This window comes from Geospiza fortis, unplaced genomic scaffold (assembly GCF_000277835.1).
Source record: "Geospiza fortis unplaced genomic scaffold, GeoFor_1.0 scaffold118, whole genome shotgun sequence".
NCBI classification, from domain to species: Eukaryota; Metazoa; Chordata; class Aves; order Passeriformes; family Thraupidae; genus Geospiza; species Geospiza fortis.
Window position 1 is genome coordinate 412,514 of NW_005054380.1, and position 17,085 is coordinate 429,598.

Here is a 17,085-nt window from a genome sequence, read left to right on the forward strand (position 1 = left end):
AATCTTCAAACATTTAGAAGATACTAGATACTGAAATTTGTTTTTCAGAGCCAAAAATCATCTTTCAGCTCCTGCTTTCCTTTCCATACTTGGAAAGATGTTTTTGCCATGTTAATTGTGCTGGGGAGGAAAATGGGGGCAAGCCTGTGTAACTGCACCTTTGAGAAACATTTCTATCAGGATTCTTGGGATTAAACTCCCAAGTTGACTGTTCTGTGTCCTCTTTTGTTTCAGCATTCTTGTGATTAAACTCCCAAGTTGACTGTTCTGTGTCCTCTCTTTTGTTTCAGCGATTGCAGAGCAAGTTGCTGATGCTTACTCAAGATGATGAAAGTAAGACTGAGTTAAATTCTATTTTCTATTAAAAACAGAAGATCAACACAAAATGTGAACTGCTTGTGTCTGACACCTGGCATAATGAGATTGTTTCAGGTTTCTAGGCATTGTAGTGACACTGTTCATATGGAAGTTATTTGGATGACACTCCCTCACTCATGTTGGTAGAGACTTCGAACACTGTGAGGGATGGTTTGTGTGTGTGTGGTGTCAGGTGCCCTGTCAGCTTTTCCATTTGGGACTGGTCCTCTCACTGGCTTACCAAACACATTTCCTATGTCAGAATCCATTCAAACTCATTACTGAGCTTCAGCTGGCATTATATGGGAACAGTGATGGGAGACAGCTGGGAGTAGCTTTTTCAAAAGCAAATTTCTCAGATATATAAATAAGAATGTTCTGCCCACAGAAAATCAGTGTATGCGCAGATGTGCTGTTCACTAGCCCAAGGACTCATGGGCACCTAATTAAGTGCTGTGCCTATAGTTGTTACTTAATTGTATCCTAAACCACAGCTAAGATCTTCCTTATTTGATTAAATGAGATGTTTTACCTGCCCAATTTATTGTACTATTCAGGAAAAGTGCCAAAAATCAGAACTTGTCTTTATAATGTAGTTGCTGACAGTACTGAGCAGACTTGAGATGAACAGCATGATTTTATTTTGCAGAAGGATTGATAGTTAACTTATCTAATGGGAGTAATGGGAGTTAACTTGTCTAATAGTTCTTATGATGGTAATTTGCTTTTCCTCCCCCTGACACTTAGGCTCAGCTGAACCCTCCTTGCTAGAAAATATTGAAGATACTTTAATGAAAACAATTGCTCTTTGCCAGAGGAATTCACACAGTTTAGACCAGCAACAGCGAGAGGTAACGTAGTCAAAAATGTGTCACCAGAATCAACCAAGGCCTTTGTGTCTCCTGAGGCTTTGCCTCAAATGGCTCTTGCTCTGCACATCCATTGGGTACTGGTATGTCCAGGCAGTCACTGTGTGCCTCTCCTTGTGGTGTCCCTGTGGAGCTTCAGGGTTTGGAGCCATAAGAGTGAAATCCTCACTCATGAAGGTGAAGCACAAAGCAAAGTTCAGGTCAGAGGGAGGAGGGGATGAGACCATGGCCTTTCCCCCTTTGCAGCTCCAGATGGAAGCTGGGCACAGATGTCAGTCAGACACTGCAGAGCCACTGTGAGCTCTGAGCCAGCTTCCTGGTGGCACAAAGCTGCTGCTGTTGTCACTGTGGCTGCAGAGCTGTTCACAGCCCCTGAACTGAGTGTCAGCTCTGAGGGGGAGGCAATGCAGCTGCCTTGAGCTCTTGCACTTGGGGCTTTGCCCATCCCCTCAGACTGAGGTTGTGTTTCCATTTTGCCCATGTCAGTCACACAAAGGCATCTTTAGTCCTAAGATTCTGCATAATTTATGTAATTTCTGAACTCAGAACAGAGAATGTTGTTCCCATGCCTGAGGAGGTGGCATGGCTGGAAGTCAAGAACTCTTAATTTCTTCACAAGCACTGCCCAGTGTGAGAAGTGACCTGCTCCATTTCTTCCCTGCAATGGTGTCATTCTGCAACAGATAGGAAGAGAATTTAGGTGTCTCTTTCCATTTGGGATCCATTTGCTCTGCTACCCACTCTGTGAGCTGTCTCTACCCTCAAGAGTTTGCCTCTCACATGGGGAAGTAGTTGTGGATTGAATAAAGCAAACACAGACTGTTGTCACAATTCCAGTGAAATGCTTTGCTCTGAGGGTACTTGACCATGTTTCAGCTCTGTCCCACAGCAGTTATCAGAAATGCAGTTCTGTTCTCAGAATGTGGAACTGAGTTTTGGCCAGTGGCCTCTGACATTGCTCACAGCTCGTTTTTAGCATTGCCCTGTTCTTACTGGTTCTCTCCTCACATTTCATGATTCCAGGCCCTCTGGTTTCCCCTGCTTGAGGCCATGATGTCCCCACAGAAATCCTCTGGTTCATCACAGTGTCCACACTCTGAATGTGAGTACTTTGGCATTTGTGACCTCAAATAATAAAAGCTGTGTGCTGTCTCTCCTCTGATGAATGAAGAGAAATTGTTTTGTTACTCTGTTCCTAAATATTCTGCTCCCTGACTGACAGGAGCTGGGGTTGGGTGTTTGGTAGGCTGCAGCTGTCAGGTGGATAGGGGTTTTCTCATTTACTTTATTTTGTCCTGTGTGGAAGAGGAAGCCTACTACAGCCTGTGCTAATAAGTTGGTTGCTTTGAGGGTGGTCCCTGAAGGAGCCAAGGTGCCCACTGTGTACAAAGGCTCTGTAGGTTGTAGGGAGCACTTGGGGAGCTCCTGAGGTAATAGACTGTCATTGTGCATGCCCAGCCCTTTGTGCACCTCTGCCTGCACCTGGCTGCCATGGATAAAATCAGTGGGACTTGAGTACACCAGCTAAATTCTCTACTCCACTTTGGAGTCAGCAGCACACCTTGAACAGCAGCCTTCTTTAGTGGGAGAGATAAGAGGAGCTAAAAAGGGGCTTAGGTGCTTTGGTCTTGGCAGTCCCCAGCAGGGAAAGGACCTGGAGCTGCTGGAGAGAGTCCAGAGGAGGCACCAAGGTGACCAGAGGGATGGAGCAGCTCTGCTGGGAGGAGAGGCTGAGGGAGTTGGGTTAGATGGGATTTTGGGAAGAAATTGTTCCCTGTGAGGGAGGTGAGGACCTGGCACAGGGTGCCCAGAGCAGCTGTGGCTGCCCCATCCCTGGAAGTGTCCAAGGCCAGGTTGGATGGGGCTTGGAGCAACCTAAGGCAGTGGAATGTATTCCTGCCTGTGACAGAGGATGGGACTGGATGAACTTTAAGGTCCTTTCCAACCCAAACTACTTTCGGATTCTCTGAATAATGTCTTTTGCTCCATCCCAGACCCATGCTGAGGATCTAGCAACAAGTTTCATGCAAAGATCAATGGAGCTTTTAGTCTGTGGGCCATAACACAGACAAGGATCCAAAGTGGGATGTGGTAGCAATAGGAAAAGTGAATGGTGGTGTTACCAAGTAAGTGAAAATGGGGTTGTTTACTGCAGGGAGTGTGGAAGGGAATACAGAGATATTGTGGGATCAAAAACAGCCTTTATGCTGCAAAAAGCTGTGTGCTTAGTGCAGTACATGCAGGAGAAAAAACATAAAAGCTATTTTCAAACCAGAAACCATGACCTGAAATAAAACTCTCTCTATCTGTAAGACTGATCTCTCTTTACTCCTGGAATCCTAATGAACTGCTGTGGCTGTTATGTTTGACATTCCAGCTTTGAAGAGTTTGACAATGCAAGTGCTGAACAACATGGCTGCATTTATTGCTCTGCCCTCAATCCTGCAGAGAATTCTCCAGGTGAGTTCCTGAAGGGAAGGAGCTTTCACCAAGCTGTGCCACGGGGTTATTGGGAAAAGCTATTCCCAGGTTGTTGGAGATGAGATCAGCTATTGTCTGTTCAGTGTTTCAGTAAAAGTTCTGTGGGTGAAACATAAGGTGTAAAAGCTGGGGAGACATGTGGGAACACACAGACCTGTGAGAAGATAATTGAAGTAATTCCTGCAAACCAAATAAAATAGTACCTCAAAGGTTGCAGTTATTTGGAAGTGAAACTTGGCAGGTTCAAGGGCAAAGCCACAATGAATTTCCCAAAACTTGGCACTAAATTTGTTGAAAGCCTTTGAGTGAAGGCTCTGGGACGGACAGTTGTGAAGAACACTACAGCAAAGTGTATAGGCTTTGCAGAAAGATGATGATTGGGCCCAAAATATTGTTGGTGGTGCAATATTATTTTAGAGATGCAGTTAGTGAGTAGCAAACTTGCAGAAGAGCTGATTTTAAGCAGACCTTGGGTTGAGTGATCACAGGCAACTGTAAATTGTTAATTTGCAAAACAGATGAAAGCTGATGTTGGGATTTAATAACAAACCTTGAGAAATGAAGAAAAGAAATTAGAACAATTGTCTGTGTTGTGGAGTGGAATGACTGAAGGGTTGAGACAGTGTTGAAACACTGTTCAGGTTTTCTGTTCCAGGTGGGAGAGGAAAAGGGCTTACAGCTTCACAGGGTGCACACACACCTCTAGCAACCTCTTGTTTTGATCTCAGTATTACTCACAGTCTTGGATTTTGAACAAACTCCTAAGATAGAAAAGCATGTTGCAAGAGAGTGGATAAAAATGTTCAAATGAAATGTGGTTTTATCAAAGGAAGTGTCAGGGAAACCTAATGGCTCTTCCATAACTTATTTAGTCTACTTTTAGCTGAGGTTTCGGTATAATTTCCTGTGGGCCTTGTTTGATGTTTAATGTAGGCAGGAAAGGATGGAGAAGCTGTGAGTGAATGGGAGGCTGCCAGGGAAGGGAGGCTTCCCTGCTTGTGCTGAGGACTGCCAGGATGGGGTGGGAGTCAGAGCAATGACCACACTGATAACACAGCTGGGAGGTGTGACAGTGTGGAGGAAGATCCTCTTCTCCTTTGGGATGAAGGGAGAGTCTTGCTGATGGCAATCTTCACATATTTAATTCTATTTCTGTTCTGATGGACTCTTCTAGCAGCAATAGAAAATCCTTCTCCAGGGGCTGGCACTGATGTCCTGGAGGCAGCAGGGGAGGGAAATGTTTTGTCTGTTGTAGAGGGGAAGGGGTTGGTGTGGTGGCTCTGCTGGGGGAGGCTGAGGGGATGCTTCACTGAGGACAGAAATGGGTCAGGCATCACTGAGAGCAGCGTGTGCAGCTCTGGTCACTGGGTTTGGAGCAGGGGGGAACTGCTCCTGCTCATTCCACCTCCCTGGACAGCCTGAAAAATTCAGTCTGACTAAAGAGAGATTTGGAAAGGCAGATTTTTTGAACAACTAGAGCAAAAAATGATGACCTCTTAAAATGCAGAGAAAAGGACTGAATTCCAGGTAAAGAGCATTAGTATCAGAAGTTCATAAAATGGGGCAGTAGTTGGTACCTTGTAGCTGAAAAACAGGCATAGGAAAAATAACATCATAAAGATCAAGAAAAGATCCTAGGGAAGAGGAGGTGGTATTGATACACAGAATCTCTGAGTTGACTTTGCCTCTTAACACCTCTATAGATTTCACTCACACCTCTGCATTTGCAAACCCCTGAGGTGTGTGGAGTGATGTGACCTGGATTGTTTGTGGGCAGCAGAGAGAGTGTGAGCCCCTTGCTGCATCCTGGACATCCTCTGACAGATGCCAGCCCTCAGCTGTGTCCTTCAGAAATTGCTGGCTGGTTTAACCTCGGAAGATTTTCACCTCTGAAGCTCACTTAAGCCTCTCCCAACTTCTGATCCTCCTCATTAGGAGATGGGCTCTTCTGAGAGATTGCCTGTGCTGAGTCTCACCAGTCTGGTGCCTTCAGTGCTCGGCACCTCCTGTGGGGACAGTGTCCTTTGTTACAGGACAAACCATTCATTGAACCCTGTGCTGTTGTCCTTAACCCCCACATTTCCACTCACTGCCTTACCACCAGCCCTTATTCCTGGGTTCCTGGCACTGCCCTGCTCCAGCTCACTGTTGCCTGTGGGTTTGTGGCTGTGTTTTGTTAAACTCTTGCTCCAGGGCTTGCAGAGGGTGCCTGTGGGAGGTTTCTGTGAAGTTTATTTGGATGCACAACTTGGCCCTGGGGAGAGCATTGCTTTGAGTCCAGCTGGGAAGCTGGTGTCAGGATGGTGATGAGCAGGTCTTACTCTGTGGCCTTGTCATGAGAGCCCAGCTCAAATGTTCAGGCATTCTGACCCCTGGTCCTGCTGGGGATCAGGAAGAAAACTCCCTTGGAGCCAGGCAGCAGAGAGCTGGAGTTTTTGCCTTCCAGTCATCTGCTTCCTTGGGTTATCTGGGGATGCCATGTCAGTGCCCTGCAGGGAAGAATCACAACATGGTGCTTTCCCAGACAGGAAGATCCCTGTGTTGTTAGCCCTGGCTGGGTGTTCCTTTTGCAGAGCTGTGCAGTTGCTCTTTGAAGCCATGCAAAATTCTAAACCCTGGTGCCAAACCCTCTGCCTTGGCTCTGAGCTCTGTGCAGGACACTTAGATGTGTTACTGATGTGCCACCTTAACTGTGACCACAAGGAAATGCTGAAACCAGCCTTTCTGGGCCCTGGAGTGCACACAGCCTTTCCCAAGCCCTCCAAATATTTTGGTAAAATGCAGAATTACAAGTGGTGCTTGTCTGACAGGGCCCTCAAATGCTGCTTCAGCAGAGCTCAAGGTTTGTGATAGGGCATGTATGTGCTGGAGCTGCAGGCTGGGAGGTGGCACAGCTGCCCAGGAATTCACTGGGGGTTTTGTGGGAAGGTGGATAACATCAGTAAACTGAGGTAGATTATCTTGCCTTCTCTGAAAAGGAATTAGAGTATTCCAATTTTAGCAGACTATTTTTCTTCCTCTTCTGGGCTTAACTGCTTACAGATTATACCTTATGCAAATGTTAACTTTGCAACCAAAGTGTTTGGCCAAAGGGCACCTTGCAGGGGCTGGGGCCAGAGCTGCAGCTTCCCAGAGAGGACACAGGCTTCTGGCACCTGCCTGTCCCAGCACCTGGGCTCAGTGTTATCTAGTTGATAGGTTTGCTCCTGCTCATCCTTTGTAGTGTTGGGGAGTGACTTATTAACTGGGAAGTCTGAACCAACCGCATTAGGAGAGATACTAGAGGAATCCTCTTGAGCATTAAGAAAAATTCCATGTTATTAAGGATGTGAGTGCTCTCTGAAGAGGGCTGAGAGGTTGAGTGTTAATTCCCTTACAAAGCTGTAATCCTTCATGAATGTTTTGTAAGCAGATGCAGCTGATGTTTCCTACAAAATGGAGAACTGGAAAAGCCAGAAATGTAAAAGCTACCAGTAGGGACCCCAAAGAGGGGAGGGAATGATTCTCTAAAAAGTGTTCCAGAGTGGAAGCAGACAGATTCAGAAAGCTTCTCCTTATATTTTTTTCACTCCTGCTTAGGGCTTTGGCTGTTTTTTCTTCCTAGTTTGGGAGATCAGCACCGGGATTAGCTGTGTGTGGAGTGGTTGCTCTGGCCCCTTGCACAGGGGAGAAGCTGAAGTGAATGTGTTTGCAGAGGGCATTTATTAGCACTGGTAGCAAAGCAAGTGCTATTTCCTGGACCCAGGAAGAAATGGCAAATGGAAGAGACAGAGGTGGCTCAAAGGGCTGGGCTGTGTGTGGAGCCGTGCCAGCTCTTCCCATCTGTTTGGTGGTGGCAGCCCAGGACAGCCAGTTTGGCTCTGGCTCCTTGTGCTGATGCCATGCAGGCTGCTGGGATCTGGTCCTGGTTGGTGCAGTGCCTGTTCCACTGCATGGGATGGCTCATCCATGTCTGGAGTATGCCTGAATTCCAACCTGAGACCAGTTTTATAAGGTGGAATTAATGAAAGATATTCCTCCATAAAACTAATTGATCCCACGAGGCTTTTGTGGCTGGAAGTTCTGTGGGGTCTGAAGCTGCAATTTAGCAGCATTAGAACTGTCTGGAGAGGTGACCTGGGAGCTGTGGGTGTGATGCAGGAGGCAGGCAGGCAGCTCCAGGCCATCCCATTGGATGGCTCCAGCAGGGAGTGGCCATGGACTCACTGCTGGCACTGGGCTGCCAGGCTCAGGGTGAGGCTTGGCCAGACCATGGGCCTCCTCTGGAAGGAAGGAAGTCCATTTTCTTCCCAGCTGCCTTTAGTTTTAAAGATCATCAAGCATGACTTGAGGAAAAGACAGTAATTGAAAGCCCTCAGACTTGTGTTCTCCCTCTGCAAAGCTGCAGGTGGGTCTTTATTCTTCTCTCTCCTTCACATCTCTTCTTCTGCTCTGTGTCCAGATAGGAAACCAGTGGCTTTGCAAATCTCCACGTGTAGCTCAGGAAGTTTGAGGTGCTGTATGGAAATTGTGGGATTGGGACAGTTTGTGAGTGACCTGTTGGCCATGTACTTGAGGGCTTTAGAGGAGGAGCTGCTGGCTGCCTGCCTAACTGCTCTGTGCTCTGGGTCACATTCCTGCCCTCTGGAAATCCCACTGCCCCCATGATCTCTGCAGTGCAGTGCACTCAGTGCCTGTGCTGTGCTGTCCACCCAGCAGAAAAGGAGCCTGTGCAGCACATCCAGCTCTTCTTGCTTCCTCCACACGCTCCAAACCCACAGCTGGTTTAGACTCAGTGCTGTTACTGAGGGCTGCTCTTATTTAGGTTTGAACATTGCTGTCTCTGCCTGTCACACTGCCTATGAGGGCTGTTGTTCAAGAGTTCTTGACTTGCTTGCTGTTCTGTCTTGCAGTGTAGCTCCCACACTGCTTTAGTTGTCTTTGTCACTCTCAATTCTTCTTGCCCAGTCACAGCATGGAATCAGCCTTGCTCCTGCTCCTTCTCTCATTCATCTTATCCAGAGTTTGTTTATCCCACTCCTGTTCCTGTTTCCATTGTGTCCCCACCATTTTTCTACTCTCTGGATTAGCTTCCTTTTCACATCTTGCTGTTCTGTTTTTGCCAATGTCCTGCCCCTTCCAGCAGACAGCTTCTGTCAGCTTCCTGCACAAAGTGATGCTTCAGGGAGTGCCAGGGTGGGTGTGCAGGGATGTTTGGGCTGCAGGAAGGGGGAGATGCACAGGCTGATGACCTGTACCACAGCCCTGTGCTTGTGTGCTGGGACATGTTCAGGGCATGAGAAAATCAGCCCTGCAGCACCAGGAGAGCCCCAGGGCCCTATTCCCCTGCCAGCTGGGCTGTGGGCTCAGCAGTGACTGGGGTGGGCTCTTCCAGCCTGCAGATCAGGGGTCTGGGGTGAGTGTGGGGGTGGGGCACCCCTGGCTGGGCAAAAGCACGGGGCAGTGGGGGGCTGGGAGCTAGCTGGCCATGCTGTTCCCTTCAGTATTCTTCAAATGTACTCTCCAGTCAGCTCCTGCATGGAGTTTCCAGTTTTGACCCAAGCACAGCAATTTACAGTGATGTTGTCATCTACTGAGTTTTGCTAATTACTGATTTTTCCCATCAGTGTGTGGCATTATTCTGCTGTCCCTGTGTATGTGCAGTATATTTAACTCTGCAGTCATAGCTTCCATTTGCAGTTCCAATCCAGAGGAAAAAAAAGACCTAAAAAGAATCAGAATGGTCATATCCTGTGATTCAACTGCAGCTTTGCATTTCTTCATACAGGATCCAGTTTATGGAAAAGGGAAACTTGGAGAAATTCAAGGGCTTGTCCTGGGAATGCTGGACACTTTTAACTATGAACAAGTAAGTTGCCTGTGTTTCTGTTCTCTCCACCACTGCATGCAGCATCATTTTGGCTGCCTGGCCTACTGCTCTCTCTCTCTCTCTCTCTCTCTCTTTGTCATTTCTGTCTGCAGGGCAAAGTCAATGGGCATGTGAGTGATTTCTGTGTGATTGGGGGATGGGGAAGGAGTTTGGTTTGCTCACAGATTGCAAATGAAGGGACTGACAGGTACATGGTGAACACCTCTGCAGCTCAGTTCTGTGTTAAATGTACCAGAAGGATAAACATCTGCTTTTTCTCCAGCTCATCCTGCAGTTAGGGATTCAAAGGCACAAACCTGATATGTTTTGTCTTTCTATGCAGTTTTAAATAACAGGTTCTTTAATTAGGCTGTTTTTACACTTCCAAGTGATAATGCTGCACTTCCTTTGTGTCCTGGTGAGATTTCCTCTTAATCTCAGTCTTGCTTTTCTCAGTTCAGTCCCAAATCCCAGGCAGTTTCCACACTTGAGCAGTTCTCTGAAACTGCTTTCCCCTGAACAGGATGCTCTGTGTTCCTCCAAGCCACCTCATGTGGCAGAGCCATCCCAGCACTGCTCAGGGCACCTGCAGCCAGTGCAGAAACACGTGGGAAATTGCTTTGCTGTGCAGGCTGAACACCAGGAGCCTTTATCTGGGTTTGGGTTCTTGCAGAGGGTCTGGGCAGTCCCTGTCCCTGCCTGGCAGCTCTGGGACAGGCTGTGTGCCCAGCTGGGATCCTCTGGTGCTGCTTTTGCAGCTGCTGCTGTGGAGCAGGGATGAATCAGGGGGCCAGAGCCCCTGTGCCTGAGAGAAACTTGGTACTTGAAACTCAGGATGGTTCTTTGGGCTCTTGGAAAATGAGCATCCATTGGGAAGGACAAGCAGATGAGCAGTTCAAGGGTTTTTTTCAAGACTTTAATTGCCATAGTGCATTTGAGCTTTGATTTTTATTAGCATTTTTCTCCTAAAATGGGGATATAAGCAGTAGCTTGCCAGGTAGAAGGGGAAAAAAAAAAGACGTTTGATGTAGAAGATGACAAAATGAGCCTGCCATGCCTCTGTTAATGCTCTTGGGCAAAAGTCAATACAGGACTTGTCTATTTGAGAGTGCAGAGGAATTGCTCCATTAATGTGTGATGAAAGGATAAGTGTTTTGAGGTCAGGGGATAGAAAACATAGGAGAAGTGATTTTATTGGGTTGTTTCTGCTCTTAGTGACCTGCTAAGTGGCTTGCTCTGAAGAACTGGCTGGCAGGGAGTTTCTGCAGTCTGGAGGTGACAGACTGACCCGCTCTCTGTGTTGTCTTCCACACAGACCCTGCTAGAGACAACCACGAGCCTTTTAAACCACGATCTCCACTGGTCCCTGTGTAACCTGAGAGCCTCTGTCACCAGAGGCCTTACCCCAAAGCAGGATTTCTGCTGCATCTGTCTCCAGCAGTACAAAAGGAGGCAAGAAACTGCGGATGAAATCATTGTTTTCAGGTAAAGTTAAGGGCTGGGGTTGCAGCTGTGATCGTGTTAATAGTTTTAAAAGGGGAAACAAATTCTGCTGGCTGGTTTGCCTGAGTAATGATCTGTATTCCTGGGAGCACACCCCCTGCTGCCTTGCACTGTGGGAGGCTGGCTGATCACACCCATCAGAGGCTGCTTTGCATGCAGCCAGCTCTGCCAGGCCCAGGAACTGGCTGTCAGTTTTCTGTCCCCTCTCCCAGCAGTGTGCTTTGGGCACTGCAGCACCCTGGGCTCATTTGTGTGTTTGCTGCCACAGCCCTGGCCTCTCCCATGTGCTGTCTGTGCCCAGGTGTCTGTAAAATGAGGTGAAATCATTGTTACCTTGGTGTTACAGTCTGAGCTGTATCAGCAAATGGGCATCCAGTGTTGGTTCTGTGAGTCTGGAAATCAGCAGGAGGGTGAGGATACACTGCTGGTTCCCAGATACAGCCTTTGCCCACTGGGCAGCCCCTTGCCCTCCACCGTGCAGGGCTCAGGAGGTGCTGCCCTGCTTCCCAGCACTGACTTGCTCTCTTCCAGCTGTGGCCACTTGTACCACTCGCTGTGCCTGCTGAGTAAGGACTGTGGGGTGGTCACCAAGGGCCTCATGAGGTGGATGTGCTACAAATGCAACTCCAGCAACAAGGGAGGGAAGCTGAGTGAGAACTTCTCAGAGCTGAAGAAAGGGACTGCAGCCTCCCTGGCACAGGTAAGTTTTGTGAGGTGGTTTCTTGTCAGGTAAATTTTCATCATCACTTTGTTCTCTGTCTGTCTGTGCTTCCAGGCCAGACTCTGATCTCAGTACCTGTCAAACACTCTCAGCAGCTAACTGGTCACATTTCTGAATGCCAGTTTATTTTGATGGGGATAGAACTCTGGAAGTCAAGGAAATTTGTTCATCCAGGAGGTCTGGGAGCTGGAGTGAGGGGCAGCTGGATGCTTGCAGCTGGTTGTGTGGATAATTCCTGTCAAATTATTTTTAGGTGTGTTTTATATAAATCTTAGATTGAAAGCAGGCACATTCCTTGTGGCTGGATTGTGGAGCTCCTGTTCCACCTTCCTAGCAGATAATCTGGCTCTAGATAAAAGGTCTGGGATTGATTTGACTCACTAAGTGCTTGCACAATATTTTAAGAAGCTTGAGTGTAACCAAGATTGATGCAGCTGGATTTGGGTGAGAGAAGAGAGAATTAATTTGTATTTATTGTCAGTGTTTGTGCACTGAAAGTTTCATCATCCCTAATTCAAATTGAAGTACAGCCTCAAATATGCATGGAGCTGTTTTTTTCCTGGACTGGAGCTGGGGATGGTAAGCCCCCATGGCAGGTGGTTGGTTGGGTTCCCTTAAGGGATGTTGCATGTGGGCAGCTGAGCTCTGCTGCTCCACCTTCCAGTGGCCCCTGGGTGAGGGTTTGTTCCCAAGAGCCTCAGGGTACTTTGTGCATTTGTCACTCTATGGATGTGCACAGAGCAGCGTTTTCACTCCTGGAGCCAAAATAATTCAGTCTTGGAGTATGTTTTTATAGTAGTACTTTGGTTTTGTTGGAGCAGACGATTTCAATTCCTGCCAAACCCATCCCGATCAAAAGCTGGCTGAGGGCCTGAGTCAGCTGCTGCACTCACAGGAGAGTGGGATGTGGGCACTGCATCTAAGGCTGGGAAAGTTCAGCAGCCCCACATCTCACCCTCTGCACTCCTGCCCCAAAGGAGTGAGCATAAATGGGAGTGGCAGGCTGGGGTGTATTTTAAAAACTAAAAGCAGAATTAACTACTAAAACTGCATTCAGCATCCAAGTGTCTGACACCTGATTCCAGTGCTTTATAATTGGGTTATCCCTGGCTTTGTCTAGGGCAGTCAGTCAGGGAGCCCCTGTGGCTCCCCTTTGACATCAGTCTGACTTACCCTGTAGAGAAAGAAGGGGAAATGCTCCACATGGCATGGCAGTGACTGGGGTAAGGAGGAGAAGATGCTTCCTTTTGTTTAACTGGGGAAAGTGAAGGGCTGGCTGGGACTCAGGGCCTAAAGGGAGGTGTGGAGAGACTGGATGGGGAAGAGGACTTAGAGCTTGGATCATGTAGTGCTAGCTGAAAAGTGTCTGTCCCAAGCCATCCTAGTGCAGGATGGTGCCCTGCTGCTGCTGCTTCCCTGCTGCTGTCATGTGCTCTTGGCAGGGAAGTCATGGCTTCCTGCTGCACACACAGAGCCCCAGCACTGCTCAGGCCCCCAGCTCCTCCTCCCTGTGTCCCAGATCCTCTCCAAGTCTGGGATGTTCCTCACGTATCCAAATTGCAATATTTAACTGTTGTACTCACATGTGATCAGACTGTTGTGCAGTCACATCTTAAAAAAGCTGAGTGTATTTAGACTTGGCAATAGAGTGGAGAATCTCCAGCTCCTGCAGGAAATTTGTTTGCTGAACAATCACTGCTCAGCAGCATTAATTTACCCTGGAAGGTAAGGATTCCTCTGACCTGGCCTGGGCTGAGTTACAGAGTAGAGTTTCTGTGCTGGGGCAATGCTGGGAATGCAGACTGGGGGAGATGGGGCTTCTGTGTCCTCTCTTGACTCTGCTGGCCCCAGTCAAACCCAGAGCTCTGGGTTGGACGACTGCTCTGGCTCCACAGCTGGTGTTTGTGAGCAGGAAATCCTGAGTGAGGTCCTGCTAACAGCATTGTGTTTGCAGCCCTGCCCTCCTGAGAGTCAGATCTGGGGCTCCCAGGCCCTTCTGCACAGTGATCTGTGGGGAGGGTGTTTCCCTGTAGCCCCTTTGAAGACCCTGCAAGCTTAGTTCCTCTCTTGGCAAGATCTAATATGGTGATCTTCAGCTGAGGTATTTATTTTCTTAGGAAGCCTTGAATTAGGAGTAGAGTCATACTGAGAAATGCCACTGAGCATCTGGAGTGCATTTCACAGCACTAATTCTGCCCTGCCCAGGCAAAGGCTGTCAGTTTGAATCGTGCAGTGTGGCTGAGATGTGTATGTGAAACGACAGCCCAACAGACAGGGCTTCCTCTGCCCTGTGCCCTGTGTGTGATGCTGGGGCCAGTCCCTGAAACTGGGGAGGTGGAGAGATGGCACAAGCCAGCACTGACCCGTTGTGGGATCAGTGACAGCATGGATTTAAGTGGAGCCTGGCTGGGATGAGGGCTTGGCACACTCTGCCCCAGCCACGGGGAGCAGAAAGAAAGGCGCAGGAGATTTTCTTTTCCTCTGGTTCTACTGCCAAAAGTTTGTGATTTCTGTGTTACCCCTGAACCTCACTGCTTTCCTAAGGGTAATCCTCTGGGGCTGGATGATCATCTGTCCTGCTCTCCCTACATTGGAGCATCCCCTGAATGAGAGTTAAAAGAAATGGGAGCTTGTTTTCATGGTGGCTCCCTAATCCACTTGCAGAGCTGTGTGTTTGTTGTGGTATGTGGGGGGGATGAGGGCTCAGCAGCTGGGCAACTGCCTGAATACCTGCAGGAAAGGCTCTGGATGTCTCAGCCACTGATTCCCAAAACTCATTTGCCTAATTTCAGTGAGCAAATGTTCTCCATTTATTCTGTCACCTTATGCACTGGGGATGAGGGAGAGGAAGAGCCTTGGCTCCTGCGCCATAAGCCCTGCCATGAACCCCTGAGCTGCCCTGCTCTGGTTATTCCATGGCCGAGCAGTTCTGAGCATGCTGCTGTTGGAGCTGTCCAGATGGCAGATATGTTTTATTCAGGAGTTTAATCCTGTCAAGTCACGCCAGGATGGACAATGGACTTGATCCACAGTTAATCCAGTTTGTCAGGCTCTACCTTTGGGCTCTGTCCTGCAGTTTTCCCACGTCCCTCCCTGTGACAGCCTTCTGGAGCCTCTGAATGATTCCCACATGGGAGGGGCTGGTACCACATCCCTCATGTGACCTCAAAGATCCCTCTGCACCATGTGCTTTCTCTTGGGCAGTAGTGAAGGTTTAGGTTGGGTTTTTTCACCAAAATTTACTTTAGAGTTGACAGATGTTACATGACCTCCATCCTCAGAAGACAGAGCCGGTGTTACTGTTTTCAGGGTAACAGTTATTAACTTGTAATAACTTATAATCAGTTATTAACTTGTCTCCAACAATACAAAACACTTCCAAGGGGTTTGTAATTTTGAAAATATCCAGATGTGATCCCCCCAGTAACACCATAGAGATAATTAATGTTTTACACAGTGAGAGGAATGGACATTCTCTCCTCTGTGGAGAATGTTCCCATGTATAAATTAACTGAGCAAATATCCAGTCCTTTGGCTTTGGAGGTGGATTCCTTCACTTCAGTAGTGCACAGGAAATCCATGTGAGGGAGGAGCTGAAGACACAGAACATCTCTGATTGCTTGTAATGGGAACAAAATGATCTAGTAAGAAGAATACTGAGTGCAGGTGTCTTCATGAGCTGGTAGAGGAGGACTGGCACCAAAGCTAAAACTGCAAACAATACAAATTGAAGAAGACTGATTTGAAAACCAGAATTATCCTGTAACAGCTATTAAATCAAAATTGACTATTTTCTTGAGCATCTCCTGCTGGGGAGTTGGGTGAGTTTTGTTGTTTTGTGGGGTTTTTTTGAGAAATATCAGAATGAATTGTAATTGTGTCCCCTGACCTTGCTTCAGAGCAATCTGCAGCCTGGCAGAATGCTCCTTGCACTGCCTACAATCCAAAGTCTGGCCCTGTGGGATCTGTTCAAGAGCCTCTTGGCTCTTCTCTAGAAAAAATTCTATGCTTGGGGCCTCTGAATTCTCAGATGCAGGTACTGAGCTCAGCCCAAGCACAGGCCTGTTGGGTGCCACCTTTCACATTTAATCCATGTGCTGCCATGCTTCCCTCAGAGCCTGCTGGAGGAGAAATGAACACCCTGTCTGCTGGGCCCTGGTGTCCAGGGAGGATGGGTGGGGGTTGTGTTTGTCTAATTAACCCTGAGCAGTGTTTTTGCTCCTTTGGGTGAAGGCATCAGTAGAAGTCCAAGGGAATACCCCAGCAGCACCTGGTGTAGGCAGGAGCAGCTACCCAGAGCCTGAGTGGGAGCTCAGGGATGTGCCTGTGTGCTCCCTGTCTAACACAGACAGTGCCCTCCCCTCCTGTCACTGCAGCCTCACGTGGCTGCAGCAGTGACTGAGAGAGCACACACAGACCTGTGCTCTCCCAGGCCCTGAGTGGGAGGTTTGCTCCTCAAGCTCAGCTGGAAACAAGAGACATCTGCCTTTCCCCTGGTGCTGCCAGGGCTGTGTGACCGCCTGCCTGTGCTGGGGAGGCTGCTCTGCCCTGGGCACCTGGGGCTGTAGGCTGCCTCTGACAGGGAGCAGGCAGGGCTCCCCTGCTGCCAGGCACTGGCCCCTGTGTGCCAGCACAGGTGGGTTCTGGAGGCTCTGGCACTGTCCCAGGGACACTGCAGGCTGTTCCCTGTACAGCCATGGGCTGGAGTCTCTGCCTGTCCCAGAGTGTCCCTGGGCAGGGGCTCTGCAGAGCTCAGCAGCAGAACCCTGCTGTTCTCAGAGGGATGTCCTGAGGTTTCCCTGAAGTTCCTTAACAGCTCTGTAATGTCACTGTCATTGCAGTGACTTTGGGTCACAGCCTGCCTTGCTCTCTCTTTGGTTGGTCATTCTGGGTTCCTTGGAGTACCCTAAGAACAGCAAGACCTTACCTGACAGAAGAGAGGCAGATTTACTTAGTTTAACATTAATTGGCTGGGTTTTCATTAGGGCCCTGAATTTGGGTACCTGTTTATAAGGCTGATGAGCCATGGTGAAGCAGGGGAGGAAGGCCAAGGGTAGGCTTGGTGTCCATTGCCTGTGGGCTCAGCTCTGTAAATGGGAATGTGGGAGGGTTGCCTTTGTTCCTTGGAATCCCAAAACCTTGCCCAGGACTTCTGGCTGCATCTCTCTGTGTTAAGGGAGCAGCCCCTGGGGCAGGGGGGTGCTCTGAAGCTCTAACTGATGCAGCAATACCTTGTGTGGAAGGAATGGCTGAGGGGCAGCTCTGCGATGGGTCTCTTGGCATGACTATGGACAGTGCCTCTGCTC

The 17,085-nt window shown here is 48.5% G+C and overlaps 1 protein-coding gene across 3 annotated transcripts in view; it reads left to right on the top strand.

Annotated features, from left to right (window-relative positions):
- Window positions 1–17,085, top strand: part of VPS8 (VPS8 subunit of CORVET complex) — a 65,130-nt gene that overhangs the window by 44,365 nt on the left and 3,680 nt on the right. For all 3 annotated transcript variants that reach the window (XM_031060334.1, XM_031060336.1, XM_031060335.1), the window contains 7 exons: window positions 291–333; window positions 1,105–1,208; window positions 2,250–2,328; window positions 3,604–3,686; window positions 9,475–9,555; window positions 10,871–11,040; window positions 11,590–11,758. In XM_031060334.1, coding sequence (XP_030916194.1) covers window positions 291–333; window positions 1,105–1,208; window positions 2,250–2,328; window positions 3,604–3,686; window positions 9,475–9,555; window positions 10,871–11,040; window positions 11,590–11,758 — 729 coding nt within the window. The remainder of the gene's footprint in view (window positions 1–290; window positions 334–1,104; window positions 1,209–2,249; window positions 2,329–3,603; window positions 3,687–9,474; window positions 9,556–10,870; window positions 11,041–11,589; window positions 11,759–17,085) is intronic.